At 37.2% G+C, this 15,619-nt stretch overlaps 1 protein-coding gene across 1 annotated transcript in view; it reads right to left on the bottom strand.

Moving 5' to 3' along the window:
* C6H1orf141 (chromosome 6 C1orf141 homolog) overlaps positions 1 to 15,619 on the bottom strand; it is a 51,137-nt gene that overhangs the window by 6,878 nt on the left and 28,640 nt on the right. Inside the window, exons 4-6 of the mRNA XM_006075561.4 lie at positions 13,830 to 13,942; positions 4,630 to 4,697; positions 1,823 to 1,962 (exon numbers count right to left, since the gene is read on the bottom strand). Coding sequence (XP_006075623.3) covers positions 1,823 to 1,962; positions 4,630 to 4,697; positions 13,830 to 13,942 — 321 coding nt within the window. The remainder of the gene's footprint in view (positions 1 to 1,822; positions 1,963 to 4,629; positions 4,698 to 13,829; positions 13,943 to 15,619) is intronic.

Below are 15,619 nucleotides of genomic sequence, written 5' to 3'. Positions count from 1 at the left end.
TTTTTCTTTGAGTGTGTGAGTGTGTTTGTGGTGGGAGTCGGGGCTGGGTAGGGGAATGGTGCTTAACAGAAGTATTTTCAGAATATTTTCTACTGGCTCCTTCAATATTCCCCCCTCCTTTTTTATAGAACAGGAATTGTGCATTGACTTCTGTAGTCTTTTCAGACTTTCATATGTAATACATAGCAGATTTTCTTTGAGTTGAAGATAAACTGTTCTAGTTTCAAGTAAATGAATTTTTATTCTTTTTTTTTTTTTAAATTTTATTTTATTTTTAAACTTTACATAACTGTATTAGATTATTCTTTATTTTTCTTCTTTTTGTTAATTACTTTAGCCAGGATAAACCTGTATGTAGGTTGTCAACTTTCCCAGAAGTCTTAATTTGGAACTTTGATAAAAGAATACAACACTTCTTCTGTAGAGAGACTCAAGAAATTTTATAAAGGGAAATTTGCTTTCCTGAAAGAGTAGAACAGTCTGCCATTGCTGTTAAGGAATACTTCAGAGAGAATGTGATATCTCAGTAGAATCTTAAAGGATAAGTGGTAAACAGAGGGTTGCCTACTTAAGACTCCCCCCACCCACTTTTTTTTTTTTTTTTTTTGCTAACAGAACTCTGATCCTATTCATTTTTCTCCAAGGGAGGTTGGGCTCCTTCCTAAATCAAGGGAATGAATCTTGAATACTCTAAGGCTGTGCTTTTCAAAATGTGACCTACAACCCATCAGTTCAGATACTAAATCAATTTAGCATCTCCTGACCAACATCTTAAAAAGTAGAAGAGAGTGTGTCACATAGATCCTTAGTAGTAACTATTCAAAGCACTAAAATACTGCAATCAATTTCAACTAGTAGAAAGACAAATACTTAGGGATCTATGAATCTGAATCTTCTGCTCCATAGATAAAGACATCAATCTTTGAAACATAAAAAGTATTAATATTTCATACTGTGGATCATATTAAAAGCAGATAATCATTTATTGGTTTTTAATTTTTATTTTTAAAACCTTTTTATTTTGTATTGGGGGTATAGCTAATTAACTCTGTTGTGATAGTTTCAGGTGAGCAGTGAAGGGACTCAGCCACACATATACATGTATCCATTCTCCCCCAAACTCCCTGATTTATTGGTTTTTAGGTATGGGTGCATGAAGCTTTTCTAGCCAAGGAGACACCAGAGGAGGTCTTCTAGATGGCGTTCGAGAGCATTTTCCTCATTCTTACAAAAGAGTCAAAGAGCTTATCTCTTTTTCATTGGGTGTTGTTTCCAGTTTTGTTGAATAGCAGTCACCATCTTATATGCCAAGGCTGTAGGACATTTTATAAGATATAGACATCTTATCTAGCAAGGCTGGAAGGACAAACTACTTGGTGAGACAATTGAGGAGGATTGAGAAGCTACATATGCGATGACATCACTAAATACCTGAGTTAACCTGGAGCTGCCTTACTGATGGACTTCTTGCTATCTGAGACAATTCAAGATAAATAGGAATCTATCAGGTGGAGAAGTATGTTCTAAGCATAGAGAATAGAATGGGTCAAATCACATAGCCGTTGGAACAGACTATTTATTCATTGTGATTAGAATCAGTAAAGGACAGAATACACGGCTGGAAAGATATTATATGCCATACTCAGGAATCTAGACTTTACCATTTTTGGAATAGAGAGTCTTCAGATGTTATTAAGCAGCAAAATAATGTGTCATATGATTAGACACTGCTATTTCTTGGTTAAAGGTTTCTTAATGTTTATATCTTAAAGTTAGATGCAGTTAAGTTTCAGTCATTTCAATATAAACACAATATCTATACCTGTAAATAGAGTCTTCTTCTTTCTTGTATGCATTAGACTGATTGCTGGGTCCAGAAGAAAAGACTGTAGAACACAATGTTCTTCTACATTGGTGTCTATGCTGTGAATATAATTCCTGGAAGGGCTTAGCATATTCTGTCTACACATGAAGAAAAGGAGAAACTATTTTAGAAATTATTTTTCCATGTCTATATTGATAAATACTTTTTACTTGATTATTCACATTTGTTATATCTAACTATGATAACAAATAGCTGTATGCACTAAGTTGCTTCAGTCTGTCCAACTCTTTGTAACCCCATGGACTGTAGCCAGCCATGCTCCTCTGTCTATGGAGTTTTTCAGGCAAAAGCACTGGAGTGGGTTGCCATTTCCTACTCCAGGGGATCTTCCCGACCCAGAGATCGAACTTGTGTCTCCTAAGTCTTCTGCATTAGTAGGCGGATTCTTTACCACTGAGCCACCTGGGATATATATACATATTTGAATAGTGCTGGGCACTCTCAAGTACTATATAGATTTTTACTATTATTATTATTTGCCACAAGAAAAAAGAAAGGCAACTAGGAATTCCAGAAAAAGTACACAAGACAGTCAAGGTCTAAACATGAAGGAAACTAATGGCATTATTTTTTAGTAACTGATGGAGAATAATGTACTCAATGAGAAGAAACACAATTCTAGCACATTACTTTATTCTACAATAAACAGTTTAAAAAATATAATAATAAGTTCTGATTATAGTATTTTTAGTTTTAGAATTAACCTACAGGCAAAATATAAAGGCTTAATCAGAGTTGAAAAATGAATATAATCATTAACCTCAAAATATAAGAATAAATATACACTTGACCTAGGGAAGATGATGTGGAGGAAAGGCTAAAAGTGATGTACAAGAGAAATCAGGAGTTATTGGTTATAGTTAATAGGAAAGAAGAACATATTTAGATATACTATTTCAAGGTACAAAAGTTAAAATAGAAGAAGCAGAAAAGCAACTATCATAGATCCAGAAGAGGAAAGAGGGAGAGAGGTGAGATGTAGAGCAGTATAAACAAGCTAATTCAAATTTTTGTCTTTGATTATGTAGTAAACACTGCTTAAAGTGAAGTTGCTCAGTCGTGTCTGACTCTTTGTGACCCCATGGACCTGTGGCCTACCAGGCTTCTCCATCCATGGGATTTTCCAGGCAAGGGTACTGGAGTGGATTGCCATTTCCTTCTCCAGGGGATTTTCCCAACCCAGGAATCAAACCCGGGTCTCCTGCATTGCAAGCAGATGCTTTACCCTCTGAGCCACCAGGGAAGCCCCAATACTGCTTAAAATTGATAAATAAAAAAAATAGCAGTAGAAGCTCATTCTTTAGAATCATAGTTAATCATAAGAGGAATTGAAACCGCCAAAGATTAAACTTGATTGCTTCTGCAAAGAGGAAATTAGAACAGGAAGAATGGGTGGAAGGATTTAGTGCTCTTATTAGCCACATGTCAATAGGATAAAACTAATAATCCAGATACTGTATTTTATCAATATTTTTTAAAATTATAAAAAGCAGTAACTATCCAACAAAATGCTAATTTGTTATTAATTATGGTGCAAAGTATGTATTTCTTCATGTTTCATTCTCCATATTTGCAATAAACTGTGTTAATAATAATTAACACCTAAGAGACTCTTTTTGAATTTCCTTTGATGATTCTCTGTATTAATTTCTTTTTCTAATAAAACCTGAATGATTTCCAGGCATGCTCAATGGTCAAGGCTGGTTGGTCACTTTACAGGATGCCTGTGTACCTCTGCTCAAGCAGTCAGTGAGAGTCAATAATGTTGTTACTACAGACATAGAGAACACACTTGGGGTTTCCAAGAGGGAGAGGTGTTGGGGAGGGATGAATTGGGAGTTTGGGCTTAGCAGATGCAAACTATTATATGTAGAATAGGGCTTCCTAGGTGGTTCAGTGGGTAAAGAATCTCTCTATGATACAGGAGAGGTGGGTTCCATCCCTGGGTCAGGAAGATCCCCTTGAAGAGGGAATGGCAACCCACTCCAGTATTCTTGCCTGGAGAATCCCATGGACAGAGGAGCCTGGCAGTCTACAGTGCATAGGGTCACAAAGTGTCAGCCACAACTGAAACAAATAAGCATGCAAACACCCACATATGTAGAATGGATAAACACCAAGGTCCTACTGTGTGGCACAGAGAACCATATTCAATATCTGTGATAAACCATAATGCAAAAGAATATGAAAAAGAATGTATATGTATGTATAACTGAATCACTTGGTTATACAGTAACAATTAACACAACATTGAAAACAGACTATACTTCAGCAAAACAAATTAAAAAAAAAAGTCCCAATAGAATTGTTTCTAAACCTAATATAATCATCATTATTGTAATTATATGAGCTAAATAACTATAACAAAAATGATCTTGGCTACATATCAAAAGATTAACAAATGGATGTATATTTTCATATTCTAAATTAAAATATAATCATTAAGTTATGTATGTATAGTTTTCTATGAGGCCCTGTCTTAACAGACTTTATGATAAATGCTAGTACTTCACACATTCAATAAATAACTTTTACTGTATTGCCTGTACAACAAATATATTATTTTCTTTATTATTTCCATATTTAAAGTTTTACATAATGTAAGAGGTGAAATCATTTAAAATTTTGTCCTTCTGAATCATAAAATTCATTTGAATTTCAGATTTGTGTAGAAAAATGCATAAAACTATTAGAGATAATCTGTATTTCTATTAAATAACTATAAGAATACAAATTAAACCTACCTCAGGTATATCTTTAAGATAATGAAAAGATCTAATAGATCTTGATTTTAGATAGTCTTCTACTGGCTCTAAAGAAACAAATCCAAACATAAATGATATTTCTATATTATTAGATTACTTCTAATTTAACTCAACAAACCATTTTCTCTACTTGTAAATATTTTTGGAAATGTAGCTTGTTAGAACTAAATATAACAAATCCAAACATAAATGATATTTCTATATTATTAGATTACTTCTAATTTAACTCAACAAACCATTTTCTCTACTTGTAAATATTTTTGGAAATGTAGCTTGTTAGAACTAAATATAACAAATCCAAACATAAATGATATTTCTATATTATTAGATTACTTCTAATTTAACTCAACAAACCATTTTCTCTACTTGTAAATATTTTTGGAAATGCAGCTTGTTAGAACTAAATATATTCTTTAGAATAATTTTCTTTTAAAACAAATTTCTATTAACAGAATATAACTTTCAGTTACTTACTGTTACATAATAATAAAGCTCTATTTTCTTAGAAAAAAACTGATTTCTAAATAAACAGAATCATACTTGATAGTCAAATCAATCTTTTCATTAATTTCTTTGAAAAGAGAATTATTGCCTTCAACATGAATCCCCCAACTCCAATTAGGAATTTTCCTAATTTGGATTATCATTTAACAGATTTTTTAAAAAAGTAGGTATAATGTAGGGTCAAGCATACAGACTTTGGAGGAAGATAGCCTGGGACTTCTTGGGTTTCCTGGTGGCTTAGTGGTAAAGAATCTGCCTGCAGTGCAGGAGACACAGAATCAATCCCTGAGTCAGGAAGATATTCTGGAGGAGAGCATGGCAACACACTACAGTATTCTTGCCTGGAGAATCCCATGGACAGAGGAGCCTGGTCAGCTGTGGTCCATAGGATTGCAAAGAGTTGGACATGATGAAGAGATCAAGCAGCAGAGAGTCCCAGACCTGAAGCTTGCTTCTGTCAGCAGCAGAGCTTGGGACCAGAAACTACTTTCCTTTTTGTGAGTTTATTAGTTTCAGAAAAATCATTTCACCTCTCTGAGTCTTAGTTTCCCCTTCTCTTAAGTGGAAGCAATAGTACTTAAGTAACAGGGATGCTGTGAGGATTAAATAAGATAATAGATGTAACAAATTTACATCTGCTATTCCTTCAATCAACAATTATTTGTTGATCACCTGCAATGTGCCAGAAACTGGTGTTGGACTCTGAAATTGTGATTTCTGCCCAATGATGCACACATTTTAGTGGATAATGCCAAAAGCAATTAAATAAAGAAAAGAGTGAACAATTGAGATGCATGCTGTGACATAGATTTTGGTGAGAAATAGCATTAGGGGGAGGTATAATTTATCAATAGATAGAGTAGTTGCCATGGATTGAATGTTTGCGTTCCTCCCAAAATTCATATGTTGAAGTTATAGTTCTCAATGTGTTAGTTTGGGGAAGTGGGCCTTTGGGAGGTAATTAGGTTTAGATGAGGAGATAAGTTAAATAAGCAGGGTGACAATATACAGCCTTGATGTACTCCTTTTCCTATTAGGAACCAGTCTATTGTTCCATGTCCAGTTCTAACTGTTGCTTCCTGACCTGCATATAGGTTTCTCAAGAGGCAGGTCAGGTGGTCTAATATTCCCATCTCTTTTAGAATTTTCCACATTTTATTGTGATCCACACAGTCAAAGGCTTTGGCATAGTCAATAAAGCAGAAATAGATGTTCTTCTGGAACTCTCTTGCTTTTTTGATGATCCAGCAGATGTTGGCAATTTGATCTCTGGCTCCTCTGCCTTTTCTAAAACCAGCTTGAACATCTGGAAGTTCACGGTTCACGTATTGCTGAAGCCTGGCTTGGAGAATTTTAAGCATTACTTTACTAGCATGTGAGATGAGTGCAATTGTGCAGTAGTTTGAGCATTCCTTGGCATTGCCTTTCTTTGGGATTGGAATGAAAACTGACCTTTTCCAGTCCTGTGGCCACTGCTGAGTTTTCCAAATTTGTTGGCATATTGAGTGCAGCACTTTCACAGCGTCATCTTTCAGGATTTGAAATAGCTCCACTGGAATTCCATCACCTCCACTAGCTTTGTTCATAGTGATGCTTTCTAAGGCCCACTTGACTTCACATTCCAGGATGTCTGGCTCCAGGTGAGTGATCATACTATTGTGATTATCTGGGTCATGAAGATCTTTTTTGTACAGTTCTTCTGTGTATTCTTGCCACCTCTTCTTAATATCTTCTGCTTCTGTTAGGTCCCTACCATTTATGTCCTTTATTGAGCCCATCTTTGCATGAAATGTTCCCTTGTATCTCTAGTTTTCTTGAAGAGATCTCTAGTCTTTCCCATTCTTTTGTTTTCCTCTATTTCTTTGCACTGATCGCTGGAGAAGGCTTTCTTATCTCTCCTTGCTATTCTTTGGAACTCTGCATTCAAATGGGTATATCTTTCCTTTTCTCCTTTGCATTTTGCTTCCTGTCTTTTCACAGCTATTTGTAAGGCCTCCCCAGACAGCCATTTTGCTTTTTTGCATTTCTTTTCCATGGGGATGGACTTGATTCCTGTCTCCTGTACAATGTCGTGAACCTCCGTCCATAGTTCATCAGGTACTCTGTCCATCAGGTCTAGTCCCTTAAATCTATGTGTCACTTCCACTGTATAATCATAAGGGATTTGATTTAGGTCATACTTGAAGTCCAATGGTTTTCCCTGCTTTCTTCAATTTCAGTCTGAATTTGGCAGTAAGGAGTTCATGATCTGAGCCACAGTCAGCTCCCAGTCTTGTTTTTGCTAACTGTATAGAGCTTCTCCATCTTTGGCTGCAAAGAATATAATCAATCTGATTTCGGTGTTGACCATCTGGTGATGTCCATCTGTAGAGTCTTCTCTTGTGTTGTTGGAAGAGCATGTTTGCTATGACCAGTGCATTCTCTTGGCAAAATTCTATTAGCCTTTGCTCTGCTTCATTCTGTACTCCAAGGCCAAATTTACCCATTACTCCAGGTGTTTCTTGACTCCTTACTTTTGCATTCCAGTCCCCTATAATGAAAAGGACATCTTTTGGGGTGTTAGTTCTAGAAGGTCTTATAGGTCTTCATATAACCGTTCAGCTTCTTCAGCTTTACTGGTTGGGGCATAGGCTTGGATCACCGTGATATTGAATGAATGGTTTGCCTTGGAAACAAACAGAGATCATTCTGTCGTTTTTGAGATTGCATCCAAGTACTGCATTTCGAACTCTTTTGTTGACCATGATGGCTACTCCATTTCTTCTGAGGGATTCCTGCCCGCAGTAGTAGATATAAATGGTCATCTGAGTTAAATTCATCATTCCAGTCCATTTTAGTTCACTGATTCCTAGAATGTCAACGTTCACTCTTACCATCTCCTGTTTGACCACTTCCAATTTGCCTGATTCATGGACCTAACATTTCAGGTTCCTATGCAATATTGTTCTTTACAGCATTGGACCTTGCTTCTATCACCAGTCACATCCACAACCGGGTATTCTTTTTGCTTTTGCTCCATCTCTTCATTCTTTCTGGAGTTATTTCTCCACTGATCTCCTGTAGCATATTGGGCACCTACCGACCTGGGGAGTTCCTCTTTCAGGATCCTATCATTTTGCCTTTTCATGCTGTTCATGGGGTTCTCAATGCAAGAATACTGAAGTGGTTTGCCATTCCCTTCTCCAGTGGACCACATTCTGTCAGACCTCTCCACCATGATTTGGCCGTCTTGGGTGGCCCCACATGGCATGGCTTATTTAACTTATATGCAGAGTACATCATGAGAAATGCTGGGCTGGAGGAAGCACAAGCTGGAATCAAGATTGCTGGGAGAAATATCAATAACCTCAGATATGCAGATGACCCCACCCTTATGGCAGAAAGTGAAGAGGAACTAAAAAGCCTCTTGATGAAAGTGAAAGAGGAGAGTGAAAAAGTTGGCTTAAAGCTCAACATTCAGAAAACTAAGATCATGGCATCTGGTCCCACCACTTCATGGGAAATAGATGGGGAAACAGTGTCAGACTTTATTTTGGGGGGCTCCAAAATCACTGCAGATGGTGATTGCAGCCATGAAATTAAAAGACACTTACTCCTTGGAAGGAAAGTTATGACCAACCTAGATAGCATATTGAAAAGCAGAGACATTACTTTGCCAACAAACGTCCATCTAGTCAAGGCTATGGTTTTTCCAATGGTCATAAATGGATATGAGAGTTGGACTGTGAAGAAAGCTGAGCATCGAAGAATTGACGCTTCTGAACTGTGGTGTTGGAGAGGACTCTTGAGAGTCCCTTGGACTGCAAGGAGATCTAACCAGTTCATCCTAAAGGAGATCAGTCCTGCGTGTTTATTGGAAGGACTGATGCTGAGGCTGAAACTCCAGTACTTTGGCCACCTCATGCGAAGAGTTGACTCATTGGAAAAGACCCTGAGGCTGGGAGGGATTGAGGGCAGGAGGAGAAGGGGACAACAGAGGACGAGATGGCTGGATGGCATCACCGACTCGCTGGACGTGAGTTTGAGTGAACTCTGGGAGTTGGTGATGGACAGGGAGGCCTGGCGTGCTGCAATTCATGGGGTCGCAAAGAGTCGGACATGACTGAGTGACCGAACTGAACTGAGGAGATAAGGGTAGAATGCCCGTGATGAGATTAATGTTCTCTCTCCACCATGTGAGAATAAAGCAAGAAGGTGATTATCTGAAAACCAAAAAGGCTCTCACCAGAACCGAACTCTACTGGCACCCTAATCTGAAACTTCCATGCTCCAGAACTGTGAGAAATAAACGTTTGTTGTTTTAAGTCTCTCACTTTCAGTAGTCTGCTATAGTAGCCTGATTAAAGAGAGAACTGGGGACTGAGAGATACTGTAACAAATACCAAAAAATATAAAATCACCTTTGGAACTGGCTAGTGGAGTAGTGGTTGAAACAGCTCTGAGGTGCATCCTAAAAGAAGCCAATACAGCCATGAAGAGATTTTAGAGGCAATTCTGGTAAGAAATCAGAAAGAGAGAAGAGAGCTGTAGAGAAGACTTCCATTTTTAATAGAAAATACATGAATTACCAAACGCAGAAATATGGATGGTAAAGGCCATCCTGACGGGGTCTTAGACAGAAATGAGGAGCACTGGAGAAAAGGTAATCTTTGTTAAAAAGTGGCAAAGAACTTGGCTGAATTGTGTTTCTATTGTAGTTTTTTGTGGAAAGTAGAGCTTGTGAGTGATGAAATTGGATAGCTGAGATTTCTAAGCAAAGTGTTAAATAAGAGTCTTGGTTTCTCCTGGCTGCCTGAAGTAAAATGCAAGACAAGAGAAATGAACTGAAGGCAAAATCGTTAAGCAAAAGGAACCAGAACTTACAAATTTAGAAAATTCTCATATTACAAAAGTGAGAAAGCATGCTCAAAAGAGAACTTTAAGGATGTGGTGCACATCTGATAGTTAAGGAGATTAGCATGGGGGTGAAACATGGACCTGATCAGACATCCCAGCAAAGACACTGCCAGTTTGAAATGAAAGGGATAAAGATAGGATAAAAATGAAGGAAGGCTGTCAGACTTCTTGGCTTTTACAGGATAGGACCACAGAGCAATCCATTGCAAATATATGTTATTCCTTAAGACAAGGGAAGAAAGATTATGAAGGTGACTCGGAGATCGTCAGGCCAGCCTCAGTTTCTGCCTGCCAAACCCCTGGGAGGAGGCCAACACTCCCACTAGATAAAGTCCTGGGGATGGAATTCTGGCCTACCAGGGTCCCAGGGGGTGGTGGGAGAGATGTGACCCTCCTCCACCCAGCAGAGTTTTGAGAGCAGGACCTTTGCCCTGGTTGCTCAGGAAAGCAGAGCATGAAGCCAAAGAGGATTATTCTTGAGCCTTAGTATCTCAAAGTTAGTCTTGCTGCTGCTAAGTCACTTCAGTTGTGTCTGACTCTGTGAGACCCCATAGACGGCAGCCCACCAGGCTCTCCCGTCCCTGGAATTCTCCAGGCAAGAACACTGGAGTGGATTGCCATTTCCTTCTCCAATGCATGAAAGTGAAAATTGAAAGTGAAGTCGCTCAGTCGTGTCTAACCCTCAGCGACCCCATGGACTGCAGCCCACCAGTGACTGGACCCAGTGATTAAACATGTGTCTCCTGCATCTCCTGCATTGGCAGGAATAGTCTTTACCACTGCACCACCTGGGAATACAGATTTGACCTTTACTTCACTCAAAATGTAATTCCAGGTAGACTTTAGACTTAAAGGTAAAAAGAACTAAAATCTTTTGCAAGGTAAGTAGCAAAAGATATTCAGGACCACAAAGTAGGAAAATATTTATTTGATATGGAACAAAAAGTACTTATCAAACAGGGAAAGATTTTGTATTTTTGACCTTATTAAAGTAGAAGAATTCCCATTCATGAAAAAGACAACATAAAGAGAAAGAAAAGAAAACTCACAGAAAAGATGAATATATTCACAATACACAAAACCAACATATTTTCTATATTCTCAAATCTTCTATAAAGAAATTTTATTATGTTCCAAAAAAAAAACCCCAACAAAGAATGAGTAAAAAGAATATATTTAAAAATCAAGGAGAAAAGAGCAAAAAGCTAAATTTAAAATAAGGTAAAACTTGGATGGTTTCCAAAAGTATAAATCCAATTTGTCAATAGTTTATGAAAAATTTTTCAAACTTACTAGTAGTCACAGAAATGCAAATAAACCATAATGGTGTACTATTAAATACCTAGTAGATTGCTAAAATGAAAAATTGGCAATTTCAAGTGTTAGAAAGCAGAATAAAAAGAACCCTCACAAATCTGATGAGAGCATAAGTTGGTTAAAACACTTTTACCATCATCCAATATATGATGAAAGTAGTCATCATCTATTGTTGAAGATAAGCATTCCCGGTAATGTAAATTCTGGATATACACTCTCAAGACACTTTTACACAAATGCAGCAGGCTGCATAAAAAAATATTCATTTCAGCATTGCAATGACAAAGTAAATCCCCAAATTTCAAGAGTGGCATGGATAAATGGTGATATAGTCGTGCAATGGAATACTTAACAACAATGAAAATGAAAGAACTATACCTCCACACAACAATGTGAGTGAATGCTACAAGCAAGGCTAAGAAGAAAGAAAAAGAAAATACAAATGAATGCACATGGCATGATTACATTCATGTACAGTAAAAACAAAGCAAACTACATTTTGTTGAGATTCAAAAAATAGATGGTAAAAATGTAAAGAAAAGGAAGTGATGACTACAGAAATCAAGACAGTAGTAACTAACCCCCAGGGACAAGGAAGGGAAAAGTGATTTGGAAAAGGTCAAATGGTTTTATGGGATGTTGGCAATGGTCTATTTCTTGACTTGCAATATGGTTATATAGGTGTTTATTTTTATAATTGATTGTTATACTGTATATTTTATGCTATATTCACTTTTTATAATGTATGCTATTTCATAACTTAAAATGGTTTAACAAAAAAAAAGAAGGAAATTGATTAGAAAGAAGGCAAGAATGAAAGAAGAAATACCTGTCAGCAATCTACTATAGTTGACACACAAAAATGATGATTTGGATTACAGTGGTGATAGCAGAAACAGTGAAAATAGATTAATTCAAGATGAGTTAGAATGAAAATAACTTGTCGATGTATTGAACTTTGGAGAGGAAGGAAAGGGGAGATGAAGGATGGCTTCTAGGGCTTTATTATTTTATTATTTTTAAAAGACTTTTTATGTGGATCATTTTTTAAAAGCATTTATTGAATTTGTTACAATATTGTTTCTGATCTATGTTTTGTTTTTTTGGCTGTGAGGCATGTGTCTTAGCTCCCCGACCAGGTATCAAACTTTCACCCCCTGCACTGGAAGGCGAAGTCTTAACCACTGAACCTCCACAGAGGGCCTGGCTTCTAGGTTTTAGACTGGAGTCACTTGGTGCACTTTGATCAAAGTACTGAGAATGGAATGCTGTTGAGGCAGGGGGAATGGGAGAAAGTTTTCAAGGACAGTTAGGATAAGGAGTCATGAGACCAGTTCTGGATATTAGATTTAAGATGTAGTGAGAAGTTTAAGTGGAGATATCAAATATGCAGTTCAGTATGGGCATCTGTTCTTCAGAGGATTAGTCTGGACTGAGATACAAATGAAGGATTTAATGGTATTTCTATGATATTTTAAACTATAAGACTGGATTAGATTACCTAAGAGGAGACAGTGTAGAAACAGAGGCAGGCTCAAGATTGCACTCTCAGCAAATACAGTACCTTAAGGATGGAGAAGAGAAATTTAGAAGAGAGACTGAGAAGAGGTGAGATAGCAGAAAAACAGAGTTTTAAGAAGGAGAGAGTGACGAACCAACTACACTGGTATTGAGAAGTGGAAGAGAACGAAAACAAAAATGCTTTGGATTTAGCAACACGGAGATCATTGGTACCCTTATTCAGGGTAGCTTCAGTAGGATGGTAGAGGCAAAACAACAAATTGCAGCAGGTTGAAGTTTGAACAAAAGTTGAAGGAGTAGAGGCAGTATATATAAACAAATCTTCTGAGGAATCAGATTATGAAGAGTAACAGAAATGAGGCAAATGGACAACATGGAAGCAAGGCATCTCAGTCAAGGTTGTTGATGAGAACGACACAATTAGATGTTTTTCTGACAATGTCAGAGAAACAACAACGAAGACGACATGAAACACCCAAATTCTCGGAGGAACTAAAATGCTGGTTCCTAGCTTACAGATTCCTTAAGTTTTTAGGAAAGTGAATTCTTTTACAGTCCCTGTAAAGTAAGTTTCTACTAAACAAGATGTCCAGACTTGAGTGATTTTTTAAAAAATAATAAGAAAATTCAGGATTGAGTTGAAAAGAAATCCAAAGATTTTCTTTCTAGCAAAATAAACATAAAAATATGAATTTTTTGTGAATTGTACAAATTGCCTATTCTGGTATTTATTATCTCTTTCTCCTAGGAAATCCTTCTGGATAGCTCACTGAAATCTTTCACAAGCCTTTTCAAGCAAATGCTTTCAACAGAAGCATCAAATTGTAAGAACTTATAAGACAAATTATAAGAACTATAAGACAAACTAATAAATAATAAAGTAGTAAATAAAAGCATTCAATACATCAAAAGAGAGCCAAATATGTTACACAAAACATTACCTATTGACTTGATTTCCTGAGTTTTTATATTTGTTGGCAAAAAGGGTGGTCTTAAATTTGAGTTTTGAAAATCACTTTTTTTAGGTTCAGGCATATTTTTGAAGGAGACATATCTGAAAGAAAGAAAATTAATCTAAATTAAAATAATCAGAAAACTTATAAAATAACTTAAAAAATACATCTGAAGAAATGTAGTCAAGTCCCAGTTATATAAATTTGAATGTTATTATTTTAATATATTATAGTACAGTATAAAAGATAGGGACTGATTAAGCAGAAACTGAAAATATTAGTAAGAAAGAAATAGGGAAAACTGCTGGTGTTACAGGATTGAGGGCACTCAGGAAACTACTGTTCAAAAGCTATATTGACCCTTTTAGAAAAATACCTTAGAAATGTGTTAAATTAAATATTAGGAACACTGCCAACTCTAGTCAAGCAGTGGGATATGGATTTAGGGTCAGTTCAGGTTCCAGAACAGTATACCAGATAGGATCATGACATCTGTTTATTGTGAACAAAAACTTTTCTCCTCTAAATTCTTTGACTATTGATGGTATGTAAGGAAGTTAATACTACCATATAATTCATGGTAATTCTGACCTTTAAATACTATGACTTAGACCTCAGACACTCATCTCTAATTAATATCTAGTCCTCCACCTTTAAATATTATCTATAGATTGCTATTTTACAGATTTTAGTACAGACCCCAAACTCTTCCCTGAATTCCAGATTTATGACTTCTTCAGTTAGATGTATTATGGGAATTTCAAACCTATATTCAAAACCAAATGTTTGCTTTCATTTCCTTCCCAATCTCTTTCTCACCCAGGTTTTCTCAATTCCATTCAACCAGAGGGTTAGGCCCAAATTCTGCACTCAAGTCCGTTTCTGTCTGTTTTAAAGTTTTTTTTGGAGTATGCTGCTGCCAAGTCGCTTCAGTCGTGTCTGACTCTGTGTGACCCCATGGACTGCAGCCTACCAGGCTTCTCTGTCCCTGGGATTCTCCAGGCAAGGACACTGGAGTGGTTTGCCATTTCCTTCTCCAATGCATGAAAGTGGAAAGTGAAAGTGAAGTCACTCAGTCGTGTCTGACTCGTTGCGACCCCATGGACTGCAGCCCACCAGGCTCCTCCATCCATGGGATTTTCCAGGCAAGAGTACTGGAGTGGGGTGCCACGGCCTTCTCCCTTTATTGGAGTATAGTTGCTTTACAGTTTTGTGTTAGCTTCTATTGTACAGCAAAGTGGATCAGCCACACACATACTTGTGTGTGCGTGCTCAGTTGCTTCAGTCATGTCTGACTCTTTGCGACCCCATGGCCCGTAGCCCGCCAGGCTCCTCTGTCCATGGGATTTTTCCTGACAAGAATACTGGAGTGGGTTGCCATGCCCTCCTCCAGGGGATCTTCCTGACTGAGTGACTGAATCCTCGTCTCCTGTGTCTCCTGCCTTTCAGGCGGATTCTTTACCACTGAGCCACTGGGGAAGCCTGCATATACGTATATCCACTCTTTTTTTGGATTTACTTCCCATTTAGGTCACCAAAGACCATTGAGTAGAGTTCCATATGCTATACAGTATGTTCTCACTAGTTATCTACATTACACACAGGATCAATAGTGTATATATGTCAATCCCAATCTCTCAATTCTTCCCACCACCCCTCCTTCCCCCTTGGTATCCGTATATTTGTTTTCTACATCTGTGACTCTGTTTCTGCTTCATAAATAAGATGGTCTATACCAATTCTTTCAGATTTCAAGTGTATTCTGCAGTCATCTTTGA

This window comes from Bubalus bubalis, chromosome 6 (genome assembly GCF_019923935.1).
Source record: "Bubalus bubalis isolate 160015118507 breed Murrah chromosome 6, NDDB_SH_1, whole genome shotgun sequence".
Classification (NCBI taxonomy): domain Eukaryota; kingdom Metazoa; phylum Chordata; class Mammalia; order Artiodactyla; family Bovidae; genus Bubalus; species Bubalus bubalis.
The sequence above is the reverse complement of the archived record's forward strand: the minus strand, read 5'-3'. Positions and strand labels throughout refer to the sequence as shown.